The 13,078-nt window shown below is 38.4% G+C and overlaps 1 protein-coding gene across 3 annotated transcripts in view; it reads right to left on the minus strand.

Moving 5' to 3' along the window:
* Positions 1–4,457: 4,457 nt before the first annotated feature.
* The window catches only part of EPSTI1 (epithelial stromal interaction 1), a 52,398-nt gene continuing 43,777 nt past the window's right edge, over positions 4,458–13,078 (minus strand). Inside the window, exons 10-12 of one of the 3 annotated variants that reach the window (XM_057409725.1) lie at positions 11,765–11,870; positions 6,849–6,882; positions 4,458–4,605 (exon numbers count right to left, since the gene is read on the minus strand). In XM_057409725.1, coding sequence (XP_057265708.1) covers positions 11,783–11,870 — 88 coding nt within the window. In that variant the 3' untranslated portion in view covers positions 4,458–4,605; positions 6,849–6,882; positions 11,765–11,782. Of the gene's footprint in view, positions 4,606–4,873; positions 5,382–6,848; positions 6,883–11,764; positions 11,871–13,078 lie in introns of those variants that run through there. The other 2 variants (XM_057409726.1, XM_057409724.1) reach the window with 2 other exon arrangements.

Below are 13,078 nucleotides of genomic sequence, written 5' to 3' on the forward strand. Positions count from 1 at the left end.
ATTTCTGGTAGGCTTATCCAAATGTAGTTCAGGGGAGTTCATGGATGGGGAGGGAAGGCAAGCTTGTGGTTGGCACTGACTGAATGAGAGACAAAGATAGCTTCTAGAGAGAGGCTCAGACAGCAGGAAAATCTGGGCTTTCCTTCTTTTAATTAAAGAGCTAGGTGCAAAGATCAAACAGCTAGGAATAGGGAATGTAGCCTGTAAGGGAAATAAAAACTGAATTAGTGTTGGTAAGAAAAAACCCCACCCTTTTTTAATGAGAGCAGACTGGAAAGTGTTCAGATGGGATCCCTAGAATAGTTTGAAATTTAGAAAGCCTTTAATGAGATATTGGAGAAGCCCAAGTGAATTTTCTCTCATCTTCAAGTTTGCATTTCTACCCAGTCACAGCAAATGCTTGCCCTCTACTAACAGTATCAGCATCTGTTGAATGCCTGCCCATGGTCACTGAGACTGAGTTGACTCCTTTAAGGTGAGGACAAGAGAAGGCATTTATTCCAGATAACATGAGACACTTACAGGTTCCTCCTCCACAGCTGAGGGAGGAAAATGAGCAGTTCAGACCTCAGATGCACTTAAGATAGCATTAAGGGTCCTGCAGAGCTATCCATAGTTGCCTAGGGGAGCAAGCAGACAGCAGACAGAGAGGAGAGCTACCATCGGCAGAGCTCAAGAGGGCCAAGACTGGTTGTTGCTAACAAGAAAGGAGAGTGAAGACAGGATCAGCTCTAAGATTTAGACAAAAAGAAATAATTTGAGATAAAACAACTTATTAAAAAATATTTAAAAGTGTAGAAATATTGTAAAAAAGCTGCAAAATAAATTAAAAAAAGAAAGGATGGGAAGCAGTTAAAGTTAATTGGAGTGCAAAAATTTTGGTTTATGTCTGCAGGATGAAGCAACAACTCTTTCTTTGGCTGTGAGCTGAGAATGGAAAATGCAGGCTGGAGATAGCAGAAAATGAAAATAACTATGGATATTGGGAGACCATGGCAGGACAGGTGAGGTTCACAAGCATCTCTGGAGGTCACCTAGTTCAATCTCCCTGCTCAGAGCAGGGTTACCTACAGTAGGTTGCTCACTACTGTCCAGTTTGGTTTTGAATATCTTCAAGGATGGGACTCAGCAGCCTCTCTGGGCAGCCTGTGCCAGTGCCTCATAACCCTCACAGTACAAAAAAAAAAGGGGGGTTGTGTGTTTAGACAGAATTTTCTGCATTGTAACTTCTGTCCATTGCCTTTTGTACTCTCAGTGGGCACCAAGAAGAGACTGGCTCCAAATCCTTTACTCCCCCTCTTCCAATATTTACCTACATGGATAAGATTCTTCTGAGTCATATTCTCCAGGCTCAACAGGCACAGCTCTCTCAGTCTGCCCTCCTCCCAAAGATGATTCAGTCCCTTCATCTTCTTGCCCTTTTGCTGAACTCTCTCCAACATGTTCACATCTCGTACTGGGGAACCCAGAACTGGATCCAGCAATCCAGATATGTTTCACCAGTGCGAAGTAGAGGGGAAGGATCACCTCTCACCCCACCACTGGCAATGCTCTTCCCAGTGCCCACCTATACCAAGATAGGAAAGGATGGGACAAGTAGGGGAGTAGGGGACATAGAAATGTGTCAGGAAAACACATCTGCCTCCCAGATAGGAGAGAAAAACAACTGCAAAAGAAAAAAGTTAAGGTGAAGCAGCAAATAGCAATAGTATTTTTTCCATTCTTTCTTCAATAAGATAAGCAGAGAGTTTGTTGATGAAGGAGGAAAGAGTGCCAAAGAAAAATCCATGGATTACAGGCACCCAATTCAATTCAGCTGGTGAAGTAGAGCAATTTAACAAGACAGGGGCATGACTGAAGGGAAAGGAGAAGGAATGCTTAACAGAGGGAACAAAAGTTATTTCTGCCAGGAGCAGGACTAGAGAAAATAAATATATGGAAGTGTAAGGGAGTGAGTGCCGTATATGAGGAAGCTGTTAGGAAAGACTACAAAGGGAGTAAGAGTCATGGCATGGGCCACAATAGGAACATTCAGCTCTTGGGCTAGATAAAACCACATGCCTTCTCGCTTCACATGAGTTTCTATTCTTTTGCGTAAAACAGAAGGCCATGACAGCCTAGGTGCTGAGAGCTAACCTAAAGAGCCCAGTAGTTAAGATATTCTCCAACACAGGAGACTGAGATTTGGATTTCCTGAATCAGAGGTGTGAAGTGAACTTAGACGAGTACCATAAAATATAAGTTATGTATTTGAGTCCCTTTCTAGACTTTCTAGCTAGCAATATTCTGCCTCAGTGTCTGAGTAGTGCAGCACATACCAAAAAAAAATACACTTATACCAAATACTATCATATCTAAGGCTTTCTGTAAATCTGAGCTATTTTTAAGAATAAAAGCTGACACGACTGCAAATTGAATGAAGTTGTCCAAATATACAAATATTGAAACAAAATAAGGAGATCCAAGTGCATAAAACTTTTTAATTTACCAGGTAAGTGGTTAAGAAAATTCAGTAAAAGCTACCTGAAAATTGTCAAGTTTGAACTAGGAGTCAGGCAGATATTTTTAAAAGCAGGGACAGTTAAGCCATTGAAACTTTTAGATACATAATAGAGAATCAATCTTGTAAGTCCCTACATGAATATTGCATTTCTTCACAGGGAGGTAGTTTCTGATTTAGGCAGACTACAAAATCTAAATGTAGGAATCTTGCTGTCAATTTATATTGGAATTCAGAATAGCTGATTATAATGCTTTAGTCAGTCTGTTAAAACAATTTTGTCTCCGCAATGAAAAAGCAAAGGGGTTTCCTTTCGTAACTTCCAGCCCCATACCACTCTCTGTTGGAAGGTTTGTTTCTGAAATAGCAAGGAGATCATCAGTGCAGATTACATTGAGAAAACAACAATTTTCAAAACAATAAAAAACCCTCCATTTACTGTTATATAGTAAGAACATCTGGTTTTATGCCACTGCATACTAGGTAATTATTTTGGTTGGTGTAAATTATAACTAGAGGAACTCATTTTATTTGAAAACCTTTGTCAAAATTTTACTCTAACAGGTAGATAGCAAACATACTGAAATATTGGTTGCTAAGTCTTGATAGCCATGAAGCCATTTCCCCAGTCTATCACCAATTCATTTCATTATAGCCCCTTTAAAGAGATCTCAAGCCTTCAAGCTTAAATTTTTGCAGGATGTGTGTGTGGGGAAGTGGTAATTCTGAGATACTGGAAGCTTTCCAACAGGATAAGAACAGCATTTCCCAGACATCCTGCTAACATCAATTTGTGGATGCTATAACTTCTTATCATCTCTGTTGCAGGCCTTGGCTCTTAAACACACTTCCTGGGCCACTGTTCATATAGATTTGTTTGTTCTGTTCAGAAAGATAGGAAAGGAAAAATTCAGATACTTTGCCATTAAAAAGGGCTGGAATAGTTAATGTCTGAAATAGTTTGTAGAGAGCATTTCAAATAACAGATTGAAATGCTGGATAAGTGGAAGCACTTTGAAGATTATGATCAAGCTTCATCTTTGAAGACAACTAGATGAAAGTAGACAAGCTTAATGGAAGAGGTTACTCAGGGTGATTTGCCATTACTGTTCCTGAATGTGGAAGTAGCAGATTAACAAAAAGTTGGGTTTTGGTTTTTAAGTATTTTTTTGTTTGTTTTTTGTGGTTTTTTTGTTGTTGTTGTTTTTTGGTTTTTTTTTTGTTTTTGTTTTGTTGTTTGTTTTTTTTTTTTATATCTAGAAACAGCAACATGATCACACTGAATTTTAACTTGTCAGTGACCATTGTGACTTTCCCTCCCACTCAGCCTTTGTTAGCAGGGTCTAGGGTTATCGTACATCAAGTGCAGACAGGCTGCAGGTTCTCTGCTTCAAAAAGACGACCTACAAGTCTTAGTCTCATTAGAATACAACACAAGGATCTGATTAAAGCAAAGAAATTTCCTTTAAAATATATGTGCGTGCATTTACATATATCCCACTCTGCAGATGTTTAGCCCAGCCCTGATAACTACTGAAGGAGGTTGGGTGAGAGAGTCCTTGGAGGGAGATGTGAATTTCATTTCCAAAGCAGCAGTCTGCTAGCACAGCCAAGTACCACCTGCAATACAGTGCCATTGCATAGGTATGTAAAAGTCTCCCCATAGATTTTTCCAAGTGTCAGATACTCTAAAAATGGGTAAACCACAGAGCATTACCAAGATATCCAGTATTTCCTATTAACATCAGCTAGCTAATAGAATAAATGATTTGACCAATTCTTTGAGGGGAAAAAGAGCTCAGGGCAACTGCAGAAAGTCCCAGAGGCAAAAGGAAACGTAGCAACAATCATGGTTCAAAAGAAAATTTCATGTGATCAATCATAAAGTTTCCATATTGCAAGTGTTATGGAAAAACATTGTGTCATGCCTGCACACTGAAAAAAAAATGCTCAGAAAACCTTTAACTTTGCCTAAGATATACTTATAAATGCTGCAACTAATCTCATCTGCATGGTTTATGTAACATGTTGTGCGGATCCTTCATTTCCATTAGAAATATCTTGGTCATGCATCTGACTTTTGGAAATCATTAAAATGTTGTCTCCTGCAGAAACAGATATAAATTAAATTCCATTAGACTAGAGGGACAAAAAAAAAAGTAAGAAACTAAAGCTAACCTTGGAGTAGCTTTCCCCACTCATGTAACAGAGGTTACAAAGGTAAAACAGGCAAAAAGTGAAAAACTGGTATATCGTATCATAGAAGATGTGAGAGAAATTGAATAAATTTCAGTGTTATGTCAAGTTTTATTTCTTTCATGTGTTGTATTTTTTTTAAGAACATATTTGAAAGATCCTGTCTACAATACACACATTTTCTCTTGAATATCTGCTGTTGAATACAATGGTAAAACAATTCCATAAAATCTCCAATAACACAAAACAAAAAAAACACTTCTCCTATCCCAAAAGAAAACCTTCTACCTGCTTTTTTAGTTTGAGTCTCCGAGACAGTTTTGGCTGGATATAGAGCAGTAAGTAAACACAGATATTATTGCAGCTTCTGCAGCCACTGATGTTTGCTTTTTCTGAGATCCCAAAGGCTGGGATAATTACATTCTGCAAGAGGCAAAACAATTTATATAAATCCCCACACACACATTCTCTTATTAAAAATTAAATAGGACTTCCATAATCAGCCACATCAAATATGCGCGAAGAATGACAGCTAGAAAGGAGTCTCTGCAGATTGCTCATGAATTGGGTGTGAAGCTGAAGTCAGGGTAAGAAAAAAAATCACAGTGATAAAAGAGCACTTTCTTGGAGCTTTTACAAGGTCATTTGGTCCAGGCCAGATAAAAGTGAGCATTTCTCCAATACCCTGTAACAAGAGGGAGAAAATAGAATTAAAAATTATCTTTTGCAGCAAAACCAAAAATCAAGGTCAGCTTCTCTAGGATGAAGTCCACGGGAAAATAAAGTCTGCCTTTTCTTCCGACAGGTTTTAGCATTTAATTATGTAAAGCCTTCATGAAGGGATTTCTATTTTTTGGTAAATTTAATTCACAAAATGTCCTATTTGTCTGCAGACATACTAATAACTTCAAAAAACATATTTGTAGCAAGCTGAAATGTATTTTGGAACAACAGTTAAACAACACTTAAAAAAGTACGCACATCCATAATTCTCGTACAGTTCATATGTAAATATATCATTGGTATTGTATATATTGTGGAAAAAAAACAAAGAATGCCCGATTTGAATTCCTCCAGCTGCCTGCAGCTTACAAAACCTAATAGTATTGTGGGCTGAAAAAGATGGCCATTTCTTCCCCTGTGGGGAGCTGCCTCTATCTTTTCGTTGTCATATCATTAGTGAATTTGAATTAATTTTTAATAACAGTTTTACTCCTCATAAAACTGAAAAGACAGCTCATGAGAGGCCAACAATATTATTTAGATACCATCTTCAGAATACAACCCTGCTGCAAAAATACTAAAATAACCATTGAAGCAGAAAACGAGGAAGAAAGTCACAGAACACCTTCATTTGTGGGAGAAGGGTTAAAAACAAAGGCCTTTTTTAGGTTTGATTTTTTAAAAATCCTCTTTATAAAATCCTAGCTCTCAAAAAAAAAAAAAGTTATGTCAAAGCCATCTCCTAAGGCAAGAATAATATGTGTCAGTGCCTGAACTTGCTTTCAAAGTCTCCAAGCCTAGAAGCAAGGGCTCTGCAAAAATCTTTATATCAGAACTGGGAATCAGGGTAAGGAATGCCTTTCAGAAAAGATCAAAGGTGCAGTGAAACTTAAGAAAAGGTAATTTGAAAACAGAGGTCCTGATTTCTCTGATTGAATAGTGGTGTTCTACCAACAGCATTCACTGATACGAATAGTCTTTTTGCCAATGGGAAAGAGCATGAAGAATGCAGCACACAAGAGAGTCACACTTTCACTTAAGAAAGTCCACTGAAAGCTTGCAGGATTGCCTCATGCATTTCCAGCCATATTCCTCAGCTGCCCAGATTTATCCACTCACAGTCCACAATACAGAGAACATGGCTGTATTGAAGTTTTAGCCTAAATATCAAAGCATCCCTAACAAATGCTTTCCATGCCACGAGCACTTCCACTGACTTGACATACAGGTTCTGCAGTTCTGTATGAAAGAAGGTGTTTCAAAATAGGTATGTGCCATTGCATGGCCCCAAACACAGAGGTGGAAAGCATTTATTTTAAGATCCCTTCTCCTGTTACTTGAAAATTAAGCCGTGTAAGCTGTCATAGTGAAATGCCAAATATGAAGCTAAATTAACACCAGCATTGGTACTAAAAATGAACACTCTTACCTTTCTCCTCCTTTATTCCAAGTAGTTTGGGCTCCTGGATAAAGAAAAACAAATGCACTAATACAGTACAATGTACAGTACAATCATGTATTTATGCAAGGAATTACGGTTATCCAGTGGTGTGGAGCTTTCTTGATTATTTGGTACACTTTCCTGTCTTTTGAAACTCCACTTAAAATAACAAGTAAACCCTTCTGCAAGATTCCAGTTCTAGTAATAAATATTTCTTTTTATTTGAACTCAATATGAATAGCATGATGTATCGATTCAGGAGATAAATATATCTTGCTTTTGCTGGTAAAAAAGTCAATCTAGAAATGTTCTAAATATCTTCAGATGCCTCAATCCTTTCTTGTTCTCACAAAATTTGAAAGAGTGAAAAGTTTCCACCATTCGTCTCTGGACTCTACCAATCTCTTTTAGGATAGGATTTTCAAAAGAAAGAGTGATTAAACTCAAAGTCAAGCCAGGCAGTACACATCTGCGTATGCTGTTTGAGTGCTTTGTCAGAGGGAAGTCATTAAACTTAGCTATGGCATGCTTGCACCTACTCGTCTGAGGTCCTTATATTGATGCTGATACTTCTGTGAGTAGTGTATTTACTGCCATACTTCTGCCAGGAAAGACAAGCACATTACTCTCAGTTGAAAACCCCAAACCAACAAGTTTTATGAAAAAAAATAATAATCTTTTCAACTCAAATTGTACATAGACTAACCAGGTTAAAGTGAAGTTAGCAAACCACATTCTTTGTTAAAACAAACATGACCACTGTAGATTGCACTCTGGAACTTTTTCATATAAATACTCTATTCTCAATACGCCCATGTAAAGTAAAAGATTTTTCTTTGTGTTGGGAAACCAGCATTTTCAGTGCCACTTTATCCATCTAAAAGTTCATTAATGTCTGCATTAAAGATTGGTTGCGTATTGAAAACTGTGGCACGCATCCTGTCCTTGTGATTTCAGGGATCTTTGAGCTATGGCTCTTCACTGTGCAATAGCTGACTTCATGACATGCTCCCTCTCAAAACGGTAGCAAACAGCATAAATCAAGTGCTGGCTGAGGCTCCAAAGAAACATTCTCATGGATCATGCTACAAGAACTAAACCAAGTGTAACCCACAAACCATGTTTATTTTAAATAGTTTTATCCATAAATCATGTTTCCTCAAAACAGATTTATCCAGCATCCATTGAGTTCCTATTCTGCACATGAGAAAGGAAAAGAATAGGGTTTTCTCTCACACTGCACCTGTGTATTCAGGGCACAGTGGCTTCACTCAACAAATATCTAGAATTATGCATCCACTGAAAGAGTAGTCAGCATCCAAAAGAGCATTTCTCATTCTTATGCAACACACCAGGTGTAATGGAGACATGAAAGGAGAAGGTGTCATGTTGCCTACTAGATTCTGGGTTTACTATAACTCAGAGTTTCAACAAGACAATTAGTATTTCATTAAAGAAGAGTAGGCAAATAAATTTCATATGTTCACCATGTGACCTCTTCTCATTAATAGAACAAGCAAAAGGTTCCCCAACAGCGCTCCATTTTCACACAAAAAATAAGCAAGTGCTCTGTTATAGGCTTGCCGGGCATCAGCACTGGGTCTTTACAAGTCCCTCCATTTCTGAACATGGGCAAATATCTTCAGGGAGTTAATACAGATATGTGCAACTGTTTTAAAGTTATAATTTTGTAAAAATTGAAGTGTTTTAACATTTAAATACAACTGATAATTTGTGCTGCTATAGTGAACAGATACTGTTCCAGTCACAGGTCCCCGTTGAGCAAGGGTTAAATCTTACCGATTAAACTTTGATGTCAAAATGACAACTGTTGCTTTATTACCCTCATATCCCCTCCTATCCTAAAAGGTTTATCCTTATGTTAGAGACAACAGCACTGCAAAAGACATCAAAACTTTCTTGATAGCACACAAGAGTCAATGTTCCCTCAAGGGTGCAATATCTTACAGACAGAAGTGGAGATTTATTAATTTGTCTTCCCATTAAAAGAGAAAACCACACAAACCACCCAGAGAGTGCCCTGGCATTTATAATCTAAAAGGGAGGAAAGATTACTTTCGCAAAGACCCTTCTGGAAATAACAGCTTACAAATATTCCTAATAAAACACAAGATGTCTGGAGGGCAGATGAATTAATGAATTTCCTATTGATCAGAGGACAATTGGTCAATGCAACTCCCCTCCTCCACCCCGCCCAGACACACACAATATATTTGCCTTCCCCCCTCCTCTCCATGTCCCCTTCTGTGTCCCCTAGCCCCAGGAAAACAGAACAGAGCTGCAGCTGCTTTGGAGCTGTGCCCATGCCAATCGACCAGAGGGCTGCAGCTGAACAATGCACAGAGCGCCCAGGTCCTTCCACCACCCCTCAGAGTAGGGCACTGATTTGGAGCTTCTCCACTGCCAGCACTGAAACTTAATCACTTTTGAGACTTACACTCTCTTTCAAATTTGGCTAAGGTTGGCCAGCAGGTTGAAAACCTTATTACATGCAGACAGATAGCATGATCATTCAAACTTAATTTACTGAGGAAATCAGTCTAATAGATATAATAGTGAAAAATACAGCAGGTATATTGACGACATGGTGCCATGTTTCTGTTCTGTGTGAAGCTGTTGTGACTGTAGAGTTCAAACAGGAAAAAAAAAGAGAAGCGGGAAAGAAAACAAATATTTCTTTTTCAGTGCCACTGCACAGATGGAGCAAGTTCAAAAATTACCTGCAGGTCTTAACTTTGGAAACATTTTTAATTTCTTTTAATCTTTATTTATAGTCTGACCTGCTACAGATAGCTTCCTTGTAATGTAAACGCCATGCTGCAGACTACAGGACTTGCAAGCCCGACCTGGAGTTCAGATATTTTTGCTTAAAGTCCCAAGGGAAGGGAGAAGAATCTTCATATAATCAAAGACAGTGAGTTTGCAGCCTCTAGCCTATCTTTTGAGAATTACTTTTCTTTCTTGCTTTTGTTATAAATACCCTTTTTTAATTCCTTTCCATGATGACATATTCTTTCATGGCTTATTCTTTCCCTGCTTTGTTTAGTCTTCAAATCTCACATCACAGCATAAAGGAAAAATGGATAATCAAGCATTACCCAACAGAAGGCAGCCTCCTTGGGAGCCATTAAGTAAACATCAGAGTAGGACATTTATCATTTCTTCACACTGGGTTTTATTGCATTTATGTTGATGCAGTCCTTGACAATATATATTTAAAAAAAACCAAAAACAATAAAATGCATAAATTGGCTGCATATGCACAGAGTTGTCTTGTTAAAACTGTGCTGGGCTGACTGCACTTGTTTGGTGGTACTAACACCCACTCTGTGGAAGATGACATATGGCATTTGGCTAAAGGCAAACCTCGTCTCTTTCTGCAGACAATGGCAAGGGTTTTTAGTGCTGACAGCAGGCATTCTGATGGAGATGCTAGAGTTTACATATTGGGAATCTCAGCTGTGTCACACATTTTCTTTTGAGTTTATCAGGAAACAGTTTACAAATTTGGACAAAGAACACAACGTGAAATAAAAACACTAATTTTTGCCCTTCCTGCCTTTGTTAACCCTTCAGCAGACTTTACCTTTTGCTGCTTACAAGGCATCACTTAGCTCCTTCCTACCCTGAAGTCTGATTCTGCTATCCGCACATGTTCTATCCTTCAGAAGATGCTTCAGGCCTGCCATACAGAATACTCTCTTACTCACACTCTTTTACTAGCCTGGATATTCGTAGTCTGGCTTCCAACAACTCCTGGATTGCCTGGCATGTGATACAGGCTTTACCAGTAAAGCCTCCGACCAACTGGCTCTCCAAGCAGCTGCCCGCAGACCTTATGGGAGGTTGAGCTGGCAGATCCTGCCTCCTCTTAGCAAGACCAAGAGAATGTGTCCAAAAGAATCTGTCCAAGATGCCTGAGCCCTCTGCTGTGGCACAGGACTTCCCCAAAGCTTGTAGTGATGAAGACACTCCTTTTCCACTTCTAGTATATGGGAAACTCCAGCAGCAAGAACATTTGCTTCTTAATCATGCCTTGACTTCATAGACTCTTGAACCCAAGTCTTCCTGGCATTCATCTACCAATATATGGTCCTACTAATCCAATACAAATTTTTCTGGTTTATCAGCTAAACATCTTCACACTGGAACTAAATTTTCTTAGACTCTCATCCTTTTGCTGCTCTCTCTTTGTAAATCTTTCATTTCTGCACTAGGATCCTCCCCACAATTGAATTTCAATCTAATGGAAATTTCCATAATGCAAATACTACATAATTTTGTTTTTAACACTGAAAAGTGCAATTCTAAATAACAGTCACATTAATGCCTCATTAGGACAGCTGAAAAAATAATGGATGTTTAATAGGTTACAGTCAAGGTATCTTTTCTTCAAAGAATCTTTACAAATACTATGTACTTTATATTGATGCAGTTAGGTCTTCTATGTCACAGTTTTACGTGGATAAAAAATGAACAGCTTTACCTTTCATGTGGCATTTTCCCCTTCAATTTCAATATCACAGTAAAATGTTTACAGCATTTCCAAACATGCTTCATTTTTAAACTTTTCAAAAATCCCTTACCATTTCTGTACCCTTGTTCTGAACTTAAGGAAGTACCTTAGATGCAGTTCCTTGCAGTAAGTACCTTGCATGCAAAACATGTGCAAGTGAGTTCTGCTGCAAGAGAACCTCCCTCCTTCTATTTGAACAGCTTATACTTAAGATAAAATTTCTTCTTAAAAGCTATTGTAGACTGACAGCCAAGATGGTGAGTTCTGTCAGGCAGGCTAAAAACACACAGACACGCAATAGTATCTGAGGAAAAATTCAACTTTTAAGCAATTTCATTGCTTTCATGTTCTGCACCCAAAATCTTACCCAGTCACTATTACTGCATTAGTCCAGGCTCCCAGAATGTTCAGGCTGGTGGATGTTAGTAAGTTGTGTTTTGTTCTGGAGTTGGTCCAGGAAAGCAATATTTACCCTTAAAATACAACAAAAAATGAATAATGATTGAAAGCATCTGAGGAGTTCACAAACTTGAAATTCAGTGGCTTTCCCTATTCTCAGTTCAATACCTATCTTCCTATGTTTTTCAAGCCTGTGCTGCAAAACCATGGACAGGCATGAGATAAGGTGGATTTCATTTTCAGTTCACTGGATGCTTCCTTATTCTGTGATCAGTCCTTTGTGATTAAAAGGCATGCCTTGGCTGCTGTGAGAAATGCACCAAAATTCTCCATAGAAAGACAACTTGCATACCATCACCCACCTCATTAGGAAGATTAGCTCTTTTGACAATTCACCCTAGGTAGAATTTCAGTGTTCAGTACAGAAGAAGAGTTTCTAGAAATACTGCTTTCCTAATGCAAATGAAAAAACCCACTTCAGCTTGTTCTAACAAACACAATTCATGTAGCTGACAACTTTTCCTACCATCCAGCTCTGAAATCCACTCTAGCATTTTCTTGTACTGCTCTATCAACCCAGAAAGCATGCAGCAATGCAAATACACTTTTCCTCAACCTGTTTTAAGTATTTTCAAACCTTCTGAAAACTATGCCTTTTTTCCTCCTCTATTAATGTTTAGGATTGACACACATGCTTAGACATGACTGTTGTTTCAATGTTTTACAATGCTATTGGTGAGGACGATGTAAAATGCAAGATACTGGGTTATTTCTATCTAGGGACATGAGATGGACTGAATCGAAAATCCTTCATTAACTTCTAAGGTAATTATCTCGATATCTTTCCTAGAGAAAAAAGAAAAAAAAGAAATGAAAATGGCATGAAGAGTGGCTGCCTACAAAAGTAATTTATTTTTTTTTTATATTTCCCTAATGATATAAAAAAGGAAACAAATGGTGATTTTATTTTTGAGCCTGGGCATTGTTTCTTTCTGCCAGCCAAAACCAAAGCTGAGAATACATCTGCGCTTCAAGATAATGGAAAGTCAGGTAAGTGACAGGTGTGCAAGCTTAGAACCACTGAGCACAGAGAGGGCATGGTGGTGGGGCATAGCCTGGGGCACGAAGCAGTACAGTTGCAGAAGGCCTTGAGACACTGCAGCTTTCATCTGTATCAACATCAAATCCCACACTTAGCTCTGCCTGTTAAACTTGGTGACAGTCAGCCACAAAATGTGGCATGGAGAAAGCAGCTCATTCTAAACCAAGGTAAAAATAAATA

This window comes from Pezoporus wallicus, unplaced genomic scaffold (assembly GCF_028554395.1).
Source record: "Pezoporus wallicus isolate ANWC-B61680 ecotype Strahan unplaced genomic scaffold, APGP_CSIRO_Pwel_v1 contig_2543, whole genome shotgun sequence".
Classification (NCBI taxonomy): Eukaryota; Metazoa; Chordata; class Aves; order Psittaciformes; family Psittacidae; genus Pezoporus; species Pezoporus wallicus.